The sequence below is a fragment of the Triturus cristatus genome, chromosome 3_2 (genome assembly GCF_964204655.1).
Source record: "Triturus cristatus chromosome 3_2, aTriCri1.1, whole genome shotgun sequence".
Taxonomy (NCBI): Eukaryota; Metazoa; Chordata; class Amphibia; order Caudata; family Salamandridae; genus Triturus; species Triturus cristatus.
Window position 1 is genome coordinate 581831482 of NC_140584.1, and position 13795 is coordinate 581845276.

The 13795-nt window shown below is 53.8% G+C and overlaps 1 protein-coding gene across 5 annotated transcripts in view; it reads right to left on the reverse strand.

Annotated features, from left to right (window-relative positions):
* Nucleotides 1-13795, reverse strand: part of MACF1 (microtubule actin crosslinking factor 1) — a 1146281-nt gene that overhangs the window by 312281 nt on the left and 820205 nt on the right. For all 5 annotated transcript variants that reach the window (XM_085648361.1, XM_085648360.1, XM_085648359.1 and 2 more), the window contains one exon: nt 5648-5732. In XM_085648361.1, coding sequence (XP_085504487.1) covers nt 5648-5732 — 85 coding nt within the window. The remainder of the gene's footprint in view (nt 1-5647; nt 5733-13795) is intronic.

Sequence of the window (13795 nt, forward strand, 5' to 3'; positions counted from 1 at the left end):
CAATCTCGAGGTCTCCCCTCCTTGTGGATGACCACGATGGTAGCCAGACGCTGGTCCGGCGGGAGGGAGCCCCGCGAGTGGGCCGCAAGGAACATTGCGCGGAGGTGGGGTGCCAGTACATCCGGTCGCAGCTTGTATAACTCGATAGGGATGCCGTTTGGGCCCATGGCCTTGCCAGAAGCGACCGAGCGGATGGCGAGGGCGATTTCGTCCGAGGTGGGGGCGGCATCCAGCGACTCCCTGTCCTCCACAGAAAGGGAGGGGAGCGCGATGTCACGCAGCAGGGCATGGGAATCCTCCTCCGAGCAGGGAGAAACCGGGGAATATACCTCGCGGAAATAATCCGCGAAGCAAGAAACAATGCCTTCCGGCTCAATGACACGCACGCCATCCGTCCTCTCAATCAGCGGGACCACACGACTCGCTCTCTCCTTCTTATCCAGCCACGCAATCAACTTGCCCGCCTTATCACCCACATCATACAATCGCCCCTGTTGCTCTCTGCTGAGGCCCCTGGCCGCCTCCGTGACGAGGGCCCTATAGGCCGCCTGCTTAAGGTGCAGAACGTGGAGCGCAGCGTCAGTCACCCCACTCCCCAAATCACCCTCCAATTCAGTAATTTCGGCCTCCACCCGGGTCACCTCCTCCTGTGCGCGCCTCCGGGCATGGGAAATAAAGGAGAGGGCCTCCCCTCTCAGCACTGTCTTGAAAGCCTCCCACAGGGAGATAGCCGACAGGACTGACCCCACATTCTCCTCGAAATACCGTTGCAAGGATTTAATCAAGTCAGCGCGAATAGTGGGGTCGCGCAGGTACCAAGCGTTGATTGGAGCTACCCTGCCCTCCCCCCTCGGGAAGACATCAAAGTGCAACAGGAGCGGGGAGTGATCTGAAATGCCCCTCGCCAAATGGCGCACCTCCCCCACCCTCCCAGCATAGGCCGCAGGGACAAGGATATGATCAAGCCGCGAAAGGCTACCATGGGCACCCGAATGGAAGGTGTACTGCAGCTGAGTGGGATGCTTTAAACGCCAGCAGTCTACCAATCCCAGTGTGTCCAAAAGGCCCGACAGCCACGCCTGTGCCCGGGGGAGGTCCCTAGGGGGATAACGATCCATAGTCCCAGAAACCACCGCGTTGAAGTCCCCCCCAACCACCAGAAGCCCCCCCGGAAGGTCAAGGAGGAGGCGTCCCAGGTCCGCAAAGGTGGTGGACTGTAACCCCGGTGGGACGTACACGGAGACAAAGACGACTACTTTGCCCTCCATTCTCCCCACCAAAACAGTGTAGCGTCCCCTCTCATCATGGCGCACCTCGTCTATTTCTAGCGGGAGCGAGGTCTTGACCATAATGCCCACCCCTCGTGAGCCTGACGTAAAGCCCGAGTGGGCCACCAAACGATAACCACGTCGATTCATGGCACAAAAGGAGTTACCAATAAGGTGTGTCTCCTGCAGAAAGACCACATCAGGCGAAATCCGTTTCAGATACTGCAGGACCACACCCCGCTTAATCCTGTCCCCCAGCCCGTTAACGTTCCAGGACAACAAAGTCAGGTCCCTACCCCCCATCACATACAGAAGCCATCATTTGTCCCCCCGAGAGCAACTCAAAAACACCAGTACAATAAAGGGTTTGCCTTGCGGTAGAAACGAACCACACCCCACCCCAACCCACCCATCCCAACAGAACTCCCCCCACCCTGCACCCCTGCATGAGCCCAAACAGCCCCCCCAAAGTGCAGTGTGCCTGTCGCCCCATAGAAGAAAACTAACTAGTCCCCCAGGGGAGGAGGGAGATCCCCCAAGAGACCCCACACGACCTCCACAGGAGGGGAACTTACCCTAACAGTCAATGGTGACAATAACACAGCCCGGAGCAAATCCTACCATTAGTCCCTTAGTCCTGATCCGGCGGGCCCTCCCCACCAACCGCTCCCCCCCCGCCCCCCCGGCCCCGATCTCCGGGCAAAGTGTCCAGCCAGTCCCTGGCCGCCTCGGGACGATCAAAAAAGTGCGTGCGGCCATCTACCTCCACCCTCAGCTTAGCTGGAAAAAGCATTGAATATTTGAGATTCAGGTCTCGTAGGCGACGTTTGACACCCAGAAAGCTTAGTCTCTGCTTTTGGACCGCCGGGGTAAAGTCAGGGTAGAAATTAATATCCATGTTATCAAGTCTGACTGGCCCTTGGAGCCTAGAAGTCTGCAGGATAGCGTCTCTGTCCCTAAAATTGAAGATCCGGGCGATGAGAGGCCTCGGAGGGGCGCCGATCTTAGGCCTACCCCCGGGGACCCTATGGGCCCGTTCCACTGCAAAGAATTTGCTCAGCCCCCGAGGTTGTAGGTGGGTGAGGACCAGGTCCTCCACGAACAGATCCGCTGCCTCCGCCTCTCGTCCCTCCGGCACCCCGATAATGCGGACGTTGTTTCTCCGGGCCCGACCCTCGGAATCCTCCAGTCGACGATTCATCAGGGCGCTCGCCTGGCCAAGCCTGCGCACCTCCTGTTGGAGGGCCGCTACGTCAGTTGTGAGGCCCGAGGTAGAGTGGGCCAAAGAATCAACCCGGTCATTTGTTTTAGACAGATCGGCTCTCACGAGGCCCACGTCCACGAGGACCGAGTCGATCTTCTGCGCCAGAGTGTCAAAGCGCTGGTCCACCGAGGCCTTCATCTCGGCGATGGCGCCCATGACGTCGCGGAGGGTCAGGTCCGTGGGCGGAACAGGAGCATCAGTCGGGCCCGTGGGGGACCTACGCAGCACCTCTGGAGATCCCTTCTGGAGGGTGTAGCGGTCCATGTTATTGGATTGTTGGGCCGTGCCACGACGGGTCGACTTCACCTTGGCCCGGTCGCCATCTTGTTTTGTGGCCATGGTCGCAATCCCCAAATCGAGCCGATCTCCTCAGAAAGGGGGCAGACAACCCCGTTCAAGGGCTCCGGGGGGGGGCGACCACCGCCCCTCAGGACGGATCGCAGCCGGCGGGCCGGCAGGGCAGCCCAACGAGGCCACAGCACCGCACACCGCCCCGCAACCCAACCTCGCCTGGCAGCAAGGAGGGCGCAAAAGCGAAAGTGAAAGTGCGGGGTACGCGAGCCACCCAGCCTTGCCCGCCGCTGTTGTTCACTTTGTGTCCGGATCGCCCCACAACTCCAGTACGGGGGGCCGGCGTGGAGAAGGCCGCAAACCTCAATCGATGCTCCTGCCGGTGTCCGAGGTCCGATTTAAAAACGGAAAACGGGCGTCACCTCTGCACGGGCTCACAAATACAGTCCCCTCATCTGGGACAGGATTCTGTCAGGATTTATGCAGGAGGTCGCGGAGGTCCTCGGGAGCCTCGCACCTACGCGGCCATCTTGGTTGCGCGCTAGGCTCCTCCTCTCCTTTCACCTGTTTTTGAAGATAAAACGTGGCTTTGGTGTTGTCCATCCACATAAGAACGACTTTGCCCACCAGATGAGGAAGGAAAACCTTCAACGCAAGGAGAACTGCTGGAGTTCAGAGTAACTGATGTGAAAGCCCTGGTATTCGGGTTCCCAGAGGCCTTGGACAGTCATACTTTGCAAATGTGCTCCCCACTTCAAGAGGGAGGCCTCTGTTGTGCTGGTCTTCTTCGGAACTGGGCTGAGAAAAGGCCGCCCCTGCAACAGGTTTTTGGTATTCCACCACAGCAGAGTGACAAGTCTGGCAGCTGACCAACACTCTAGCGCCCCAATGACCCTTTCTCTGGAGACCATTGCTGCACTAGGCATTCATCCAACGGACACATATGTAGTCTTGCGTGGGGTACTATTGCAATGCAGGAAGCCATTATGCATAGGAGGCAAGTAGCTGTCCGGGCTGTGATCTGGTGGTCTGGTCGAAAGAGCGGAGGAAGTGTCTGAAAAGACTGTATCCGTGCAGTGTTGGGGTAGGCCAACCTGCATTCTGAGTTGAGGATTGCTCCTAAGTAAGGCTGAATTTGAGGGGGCTGAAGGTGGGATTTTGTGTCATTAATAGTAAACCCCAAGTCATGTATAAGGTATATAGTGGTCGGAGTGTGTTCGGGGCATAGTTGGAGAGTGGAACTCTTGATGAACCTGTCATCCAGATACACTGCGAGGCAATTTGTGAACACTCGGGCAGTAGTAGTGACCCTTAAGGGGAGTACCTTGAATGCATGGTCTTTCCCACTGACCACAAACCTGAGGTAGCGCTGAAGTGCTGGGTGCATTGGTGTGTAGAAGTAAGCTTCTTTCAGTTCGAGAGCGGCCATGAAGTTGCCATGCTGTAGAAGAGGTATGACATCCTGAAGGGTGACCATATGGAAAATATTCTGACAGGATGTATTTGTTAAGGGGTCTTTGGTCCAGAATGGGCCTGAGGGAGCCAGGAATTAGGAAGTACACTCCTAAGCTTTGCTGTTGAGGTGGCACCAGCTCCATGGCAATTTTGTGAAGGAGTGATTGCACCTCTTCTTTAAATAGTGTGATGTGTTCTGAGGAAAGTTTGTGTTTGGGGGTGGGGGTGGGGGGTGGGGAAATGAGGAAGGGTAGGTGATGGGCAAGGTACGTCCAGACAGTAACCATGCTGTTGATGTACAGCATTCACTGGTTGGACGTGAAATTCCGCCATGTGGGGAAAAACTCTTTCGTCCCGACGGCCCCCGACAGGTGTTATGTGCTTGGGGCAGGAGAGGGAAGTCAGGGTTTGGTGGCTGTGACAGTGGTTACTTTTGTAGAGGGACCCTTACCCCTACCTCTGGAGCTATTACCCCTATAGGTGCCCTTTGGAGACACATCTGACGATGAGAGGACCTGTGGTCGAATGTACACAGTGGAGGCTTCAGGAAAGGTTTATTTAGAGCCTCCATGGAAGGAAGTGCATCGAACGGAATCTAAAAAAATAGGAGTCTGAAGTGCATCCATATAATTAGCTGTTTCAGTGTCCTTTTTCATCTTCTTGAGGATCTGGTCCACCTGGGGCCCAAAACGATTTTGGCCATCAAAAGGAAGGCCCAGTAATTTCTGCTGTACCTCTGGTTTGAACCCTCATATACAAAGTCACGCATGGCATCTGAGAAGGAGGCTTTATTTGACGCCCTGAGCAGCAGTGTCGGTGGCGTCAAGGGCACATTGTATGGTGGTGTTGGAGATTAATTTCACTTCAGACACCAACTCATGCCATCTTTTGTGTGTTTCTCAGTGAGGTACTGAAGGAGTTCCTCCATTTCATCCCGGGTGGCTCTGTCGTATCTGGCCAGGAGGCCTACAGAGTTGGCAATACACCAGAGGGTAGTGGACTGTGCTACTACTCTTTTCCCCACAGAGTCTAGTCTGGAAAGGTTGGGAGGGGGCCGGGAGGGTTGTTTCAGGAGGGCATCTCCAGTTGCACTGTACAAGCTGCTAATGCTTCATCAGACTATCGACCCATCAATGTCATAGCAGACCACGGCACAGTCAAACACAGCACAAACTGAGTATCAACACTTTGGGACTCCCTCGGAGGAGATTACTCTCATGGCATGGGACTAATAGAGCAGCATTGTGCAGGACAACATTGAGATAAAATCGTAGTATTTCAAGAAGGGGCAGAGAACAAAAGGCCCAGCTGAGGTAAGGGAGAGTAATGTGGCGCAGTCAACCAGAGGGGCACAGCAGAAGCCACTCACCTGTGGTCTGTTTCAGTAGAGACTGGCCATTCTTAATGGCTTGATCTACATTCTTCTTCCGGTAAAGTATCTCTTCATTCAAAGCCTGTAAGAAAACACATAAAAATATCACTTGATGAATAAGGGGGAACCCAAAGTGAGAGACCGAGATCAGTTCCACTCAAGTTGAGAGAGAGTATGAATCACCCTAGTCAGAAGAGGTGTTCACTAAGGAACACATATGAAAAATATGACCACTCAGAGAGAGAAACAACTAGGATCAGAGAGAGAAAACACCAGATTATCCTGAAGCAATAGCTGGCCTAAGCCAGACTGCCCTATGGGCCTACTCGGTGCCAGAGAGGCTACTGGCCAGTAAAGCTGTGAAATGGGGAAATCCTGAGTATGGGATTTCATACGAGGGGAAGGTTCTGGCATAGTGACACAGTAAGCCAAGAGAGCGATTACAAATGTAACTAATCTGTATGATAGTGCATAACGCTGCATCAAACACTGAGCTGAAGGGGAACAGGATCAAGTTGACGAGGGTTGAGAGTTAAAATAGTAGGGTTACAAGAGGACATCATAGCGCAACCATTGGGCCAATACATGCATGAAATGAGGAAAGTTTATCTCGAGATAATGGAATACAACTGTCGGGCATTGCAAATCCTGCACATTGGATAGAATAGACAGGTATGAGACACAGGACTCTGGACAGCCATAATCTCTTGCTCCTACCTTTGCTTGTATTGCAATCAGACTATTTCAGTACAATATCACAGTAGTAAGATGGTTCTCCCATAGGAAATGTAGTAGTACATGAGGCAGGGGTGTAGAGAGTCAAAGAAACATGGATCTGATACACAATGACAAGCTGTCAGGGAAGATAGGCATATAATGACAATCAGACAAGGGACTTAAGGGCAGTAGAGAGCTGGAAAACAGAAAGGCAAATTAAAGGAAGGGAAATCCGAACACAGGTCAACAACGGCTCTCTCAGAGCCTCATTCAGAAAACTAACCACCAGGAGAAAATGATGAGAGACAGGGACAATTCCATTAATAATCTGACATGTAAGAGGGTCACACAGGTTATATGAAATACCATAAGACATCACTGGGACTCCCACAATGGACTTGTCAAGTGGAGGGTCATATAACCCTACATAATGTCCACACTCCCTAAAAATCCACTCTCCAACAACCTCTGTGCAAAACAAACAAAAACAAGAAACAGCTAAAGGTTAATAGAATCTCCTCCTCCGCCAATGCAGTACCAACATATGAACAACCCCTACCATACCATCAATATGATCCACACAGAACAGGGCCAGCAGAAGATTCAAACAATTCTCTCTCCCCATCCTCTAGGTCCCACCCCCTCCTCACCCCAGGATCACTTCAAAGGACTCTTTCAAACTGATAGACTGCAAAGAGGAAAAGAGATCAGCGAAAAACGGAAACCCTCAAAATGTAGCAAATCTATTAGAGAACAGACACCAGGCTGCTGGAGAACATTAGATCAGCACAGACATGTTACTCAAAGCACAAACATTCGATCCACCACTGGGTACAATAAGACCAGAGACACTAGCCTGGCACAGGAATATCAGACTATTCTCAGATATTAGCAGAGTACAGGCACAAGAATAAGGCTCCATAATTTCTACTGTTAAGAGACACAATTTTGTTTTTTGCTTCTGTCACTTCACTATAAGTGCCCGCATCATGAGATGAACTGTGCCTGCACGCCTGCAGGTTACTGCTGACCCTCAAAAGGGCCTTTGACACCAATAAACCTGCCACAGTATACAAGAAAGCTTATCAATATCATTAAGCAGGGCCATACTGTATTAGTGAAAATATTCTGAAACAGCAAACACCTTATGATCCAAGCAAGAACATTGACTTAAATCATGACATTTCATGCTCTGTATGCCAGAAGTCAAATATCATGTCCAGAAAACAACCAAAAACAGATCTCAGTAAGAGGGTAAGAAAAACATATTTGGGATCTCATCCTAAGTAGAAACAGACTAACAATCAGAAGGTAGGACAGTAGCAATGTTAAACTTGAGGGGTGAACTCACACACACCCTTCACAAGAGATAGGCTGGTGATCAGTGCAATAACCTCACCAGTTATTGCAGCATTCACAAATTTTTGATCTTCAGGGAGGTAGACAAGAAAACTGACACAGTAAAGAGATTGAGAGGGTGGCTAAGTGGAAACAAGGAGGAACACTGAAAACAGGTATGAATCACGTTAGATGAAGACTCACAACTTACTACTTGTGTAACGCTATATCTGTAAGAGACATTAGTTAGTGATAGATTCCTTACCTTAGAATATCCCCAGGCGTCAGACTAGATACGAAAAGTTTTGCTTAGCAGTACCCCTGCGCGTCAGTAGGTGGCGTTGTGCGGCTCCGCGTCCGTCACTGGCGTCGTAAGCGCCGAGAGGACGCCACGGAGAGTACTTAGGCGCCACCCATGCGCGCTGACGTTAGTTCTGTACACTACTTTCCACGCCAGGAACGCAGAGCCATGCAAGATACTGACCATTGGTGCAGAAAACTAGGGCTCTAAGAAGGATGACCTTAACCCTAGTAACCAGGTCGCAGAACGGGGAGGATGGGTGGGGCGGTAAGAAATCTATCACTAACTAATGTCTCTTACAGATATATCGTTACACAAGTAGTAACTTGTGCATCTGAATGAGACACGTTAGTGATAGATTCCTTACCTTCGAATAGATACCTCAGCAATACCAACCCCGGTGGTGGGTCTGCGAACAAGATTACACCAGAAAGTCACAGAGCACAGACTGGCCAAAGAAGCCGTCTCTCTGGACCTGACTGTCAAGGCAGTAGTGCTTGGTAAACGTATGCAGCGAGGCCCACGTAGCTGCCTGACAAATATCCTGCAAGGGGACACTGCGTCCCAAGGCAGTAGTGGCTCCAGTTGCCCTGGTCGAATGGGCACGCAGTCCCACAGGAGGCTCCTTCTTGGCCAAGGAGTAACAGGCTTTGATGCACAGAACGACCCGACGGGAGATGGCCCGCTTGTGCACTGCCTGACCTCTTTTGGCACCCACGTAGCCAACAAAGAGCTGATCATCAACCCGGAACTGCTGTGTACGCTGCAGATAGAATACGAGCGCACATTTTGGGTCCCGACGGTGGAGCCGCTCCTCTTCCCTTGAAAGATGCGGAGGCGGGAAAAAGGTGGGCAAAGTGATGGTCTGCCCGATGTGGCAGGGCGTGACAACCTTTGGCAAGAAAGAAGGACGTGTCCTCAGAACCACCTTGTCTGGATCAACAGAAAGGAAAGGAGGTTTGGAAGAAAGAGTCTGGAGCTCACTCACATTCCTGGCAGAGGTGATAGCGACCAGGAAAGCCCTCTGAAGAGTAAGAAGACGCAAAGGACAGGTATGAAGGGGCACGAAAGGAGCGCACATCAGATAGGTCAAAACGAGATTCAAGTTCCATTGAGGCATGATGAACGGCACAGGATGAAAGGTGTGCGTAATGCCTTTAAAAAAACGGTTAACAACCGGGGACTTAAAAAGAGAAGGCTGATCTGGAAGCCTCAAGAAGGTGGAGATGGCCGAAAGATAACCTTTGATAGTGCCCAGAGCAGAGCCCTGCTGGGCCAAAGAAAGAAGGAACAGAAGAAACTCAGAAAGAGGGGCAGAAAGGGGATCCACAGCCTTCGCTGTGCACCATGCCACAAATTTGTTCCATCGACAGGCGTATACCGTTTTAGTCGATGGACGCCTGGCTGCTAAGATGACATCACCGACTTCGGGAGGAAGATCGAAAGCAGTCAACTGTTGCCGCTCAATCTCCACGCATGGAGGTGGAGGCTGGACAGGTTCGGGTGGAGGACCGTCCCCTGCTGCTGCGACAGAAGAGCCTCCTGAAGAGGCAGACGGATCGGGGGATCGATCACCATGCTGAGTAGCTCGGGATACCAGTATCTTCGTGCCCAATCTGGAGCCACAAGGATGACTTGGGCCCGGTCGCGCCGGATCTTCTTCAGCACTCTGGACAGAATTGGAATAGGGGGAAAGGCATACAATAGACCACAAATCCACTCGCGACGAAAAGCGTTGTCAAGCGAGTGCCGCCTTGGAAATTCCAACGCGCAGAACTGATGACATTGCGCGTTCTCTTCGGTGGTGAATAGATCTAATCAAGGCTATCCCCACTGCTGAAAGAGACCTTGGGCCACGTCTGAGTGCAGACGCCATTCGTGATCCATCAAGCACCGGCGGCTGAGTTTGTCCTCCCTGGCGTTCAGAGAACCTGCCAGGTGTTGAACCACCAAGGAAATGCCTTGATGTTCTAGCCACGTCCAGAGGCGCAGAGCCTCCTGACAGAGGGTCCAGGACCCCACCCCACCCTGTTTGTTGCAATACCACATGGTGGTGGTGTTGTCCGTGAACACCTGCACCACACTTCCCCGGACAGAGGGAAGGAATGCTTTCAGTGCAAGCCGGATCGCCCGAAGCTCCAAGAGGTTGATATGGAGCCGGGACTCCGCTGGAGACCAGAGTCCTCTGATCTCCGCCTCTCCCAAGTGGCCGCCCCATCCCAGGAGGGACGCGTCCGTCACTACTGTGTGCTCCGGTTGGGAAAGGGAGAGGGATCTGCCCATGACCCAATCGCGATTCGTGAGCCACCACTGCAATTGTCGTGCAGTGCCCTCCGAGTTCTGGACATGATCGGACAGGTTGCCCTGATGCTGCGCCCACTGGAACTTCAGGTCCCACTGCAGAGCCCGCATATGCCATCTGGCATGTGTCACCAGCAGGATGCAGATGGCCTTAAGGCCCAAAAGCCGGAGGTTCATCCTGACAAACCCGGGACAGAGCCTGAAAGATCGGAATCATAGCCTGAATATCCCAGATCCCAGACTCGCTGCTCGGGAAGATAAACCCGAAACAGCGTTGAATCCAGAACCGCTCCGATGAAGGGGAGCTTCTGAGAGGGACTCAGGTGCGATTTCAGCACGTTGATGGAGAACCCCGGCAAATGCAGAGGTCAGCCGCAGTCTGAAGGTGGGTGACGACTGTCTGGGGCGAGCCCGCCTTCAACAACTAGTCGTCGAGGTAGGGGAAGACTGACACCCCCGACCTGCGCAGATGAGCTGCAACCACCGCCATCACTTTCGTGAACACCCGAGGGGCGCTGGTATGGCCGAAGGGGAGCACGGCAAACTGAAAATGTTACTAGCCTACCGCAGGTAACGCCGGTGGGCCGGCAGGACGGGAATGTGAAAATATGCATCCTGCAAGTCCAACGCTACCATCCAGTCTCCAGGGTCGAGGGTAGCTAAGACCAGAGTCAGCATCTTGAACGAAGCGATTGATGTCCCGGAGGTCCAAGACAGAACGCAGACCCCCTTTGTCCTTCTTGGAGACCAGAAAGTAGTGGGAATAATGACCACTCCCTATTTCCAGTCAAGGAACGCTCTCAATGGCCCCCTTGGCCAAGAGGGCCGTGACTTCCTGGCTGAGAAGAGCCAAGTGATCCCCCAACATGCGGTGGCACCGAGGTGGCATGGCAGGAGGGGAGGACTGAAAGGGAAGGGAGTACCTGTGGCAGATTATCTTGCACACCCATTTGTCTGATGTAATTTCGCGCCAGTGAGGGAGGTGGTGGCAGATCCGGTCACCCACCGGTGTTTGGTGCTCCCTGAAGCTCAGATTAGGAAGGTTTGGGGGCAGAAGCAGCAGGGGTAGAGGTGGACGGACCTGCACGCTGGTTTCCTGACCCGCCCCTGCGGAACCTGCGACCCCTGCCGCGCTGGGTTTGGTTCTGCACAGGCTTAGTGGACGGGCACGCCTGACTGCCTCTACCGTGGCCACGAAAGGAACGAAAATCAGAAGAGGCCGAGCTCTTATTAGAAAGGCCCAAGGAGTTGGCCGTAGCCCACGAATCCTTAAAGCGCTCCAGGGCACTGTCAGCCTTGTAGCCAAACAGGCGAGTGCCCTCAAAGGGCATGTCCATGATCGAGCTCTGGACATCGGGCGAGAACCCAGTCGAACGCAACCAGGCGTGACGTCGCAACGCCACAGTTGTAGAAATCGCCCTGCCCAAGGAGTCAGCGGTGTCCAACCCACACCGAATGGCGTATTGAGCCGCATCCTTACCCTCAGCAATTGCCTGAGGTAAGTACAGCCTGCACCTCCTCAGGACACTGAGGCAACACATGAGCGACGGCACCCCATACCGCGTAGGAGTAGTGGCCCAACAAGCAGGCGGTGTTCACTGACCGCAGCCCTAAGCTGGCCGAGGAGAACAACCGCTTCCCAACTGGTCCAGCCATTTAGAGTCCTTATATGGTGGGCCGTAGGAAAAATACTCTGTGAATGACCAGGCTCTCTGGCGTAGAGTGCGTAGCCAAAAAGGCGGGGTCAGCGGGCGCCGGTCGGTGGTGCCTGGCGACGTTCTTATCCACCGGGGCCCCCGTGGCCGGCCTCAACCAAGTGCCCAAGAGGACATCGTTAAGGGCGTCATTGAAGGGGAGTAACGGCTCAGACGAAGTAGACGCCATCTGGAGCACCTCGGTGAGGAGGTTGGTCTTTAGGGCCACCGTGGGGAGGTCAAGATTGAGGGCCTCAGCCGCCCGACGGAGGACCATTGTGTAGGAGGCACCTTCCTCCATCGTAGGCGGGGAAGGCGGACCCCGGGTCAGAGGAGACATCGAGGTCGCCTGCCTCCTCCATGTCGTCCACCCAATCCTGCTCGGAGTCACACTGCCGGGCAAGAGGGTCCTCGGATCCTTCCCAGTCTTCGTCCGCCTCTGGCATAGAGGGAGCCGGTCGCGGCGGCAAAGCCGGAGCCGGGACGATTGGCGCCGAGAACGGCGCCGGCCGGACCGGAGCCGTCTCCCAATGCGGATCCCAGGCCCTGAATGAAATGGTCCTGGAACCGGGGCAAGGGAGGAATAAACGGCACCCAGTGTGGCGCCGAGGGTGGCACCGGGGGCCGGAGCCTGCAACGACGCACCAGAGGATCCTGTGGCGCCGGTGGCGGGGCTGGCGCCGGTGGCTGAGCCGTTGGGCCAACTGATCTGGACACGGGTCCGCAGGGCCCGAATACGCGTAGGCGGGAGCCCGAGGCCGAGGCCTAAAAAGGCAGTCTATGGTGGCAGAAGTTCTTGCACCTGTTCGGGAGTCGCCGACGGACCCGGGACTCCCAAGCTCCAGAGGAGCCGCTGGGGTGAAGCCCCTGTACCCGCGTCCGCCTCTGGGAAGCGACTGGGGGACGTCAGAGAGCGAACCTGCTTCTTCGACTTCTTCTTATGGCGTCGCTTACCGGAGTCTGAAGGCGAAGACTTGAAGCCTGAGGAGCGAGCGGTCCCGGGAACGGCCCCTGGACCCGGAGCGGCGGTGTGACGAATGCCGGACCTCCAGCAACTTCCGACAACGCTTCCGCAAGGCCTTGGGGGCCATGGCTCGGGAGTCGTGGGCAGACTGCAGGCAGTAGAGGCAAACATTGTGGGGGTCCGCCACCGACATATTCCGGTGACAGGCCCCACAGGACTTAAAGCCGGGCATCCCTATGTGCACCAGGAGAAAAGAGAGGAGTCAAAAAGTGACTAAGGTAAGTGCTCAATCCAGATCTGCGCTTGCTGGCTTGGAAAAATAAAAAAAAAGAACTGACGTCATCGCGCATGGGTGGCGCCCAAGTACTCTCCGTGGCGTCATATCGGCACTTACGACGCCAGTGACGGATGCGGAGCTGCACGACGCCACCTATTGACGCGCAGGGGTACTGCTAAGCAAAACCTTCCGGATCCAGTCTGATGCCTGGGGATATTCTAAGGTAAGGAATCTATCACTAACGTGTCTCTTTCATATTCTTTTGCCCGTTTCTTGTATATTCTAGTAGACCTTCACTATCTTCACTGTTTACAATAGCACCAGCAGGACAACTTGCGCTTCAAGAAATATTACAAAAATATGTTGTTCTGCGAGACGACAAATTACATCTTAACAAAGAAGGTCAAGAATCAGAAACTCCTTCCTGTAGCACATAGGTCTTAAACCAACTGGCAGTACATGAAGTACATGTGTGGACCCTTGAATAAGGTCAGGTAAGGTGACACAGAGAGGTGAAACTGGGAAGGAAATGGCAGTCGCACATTGCGGTTCT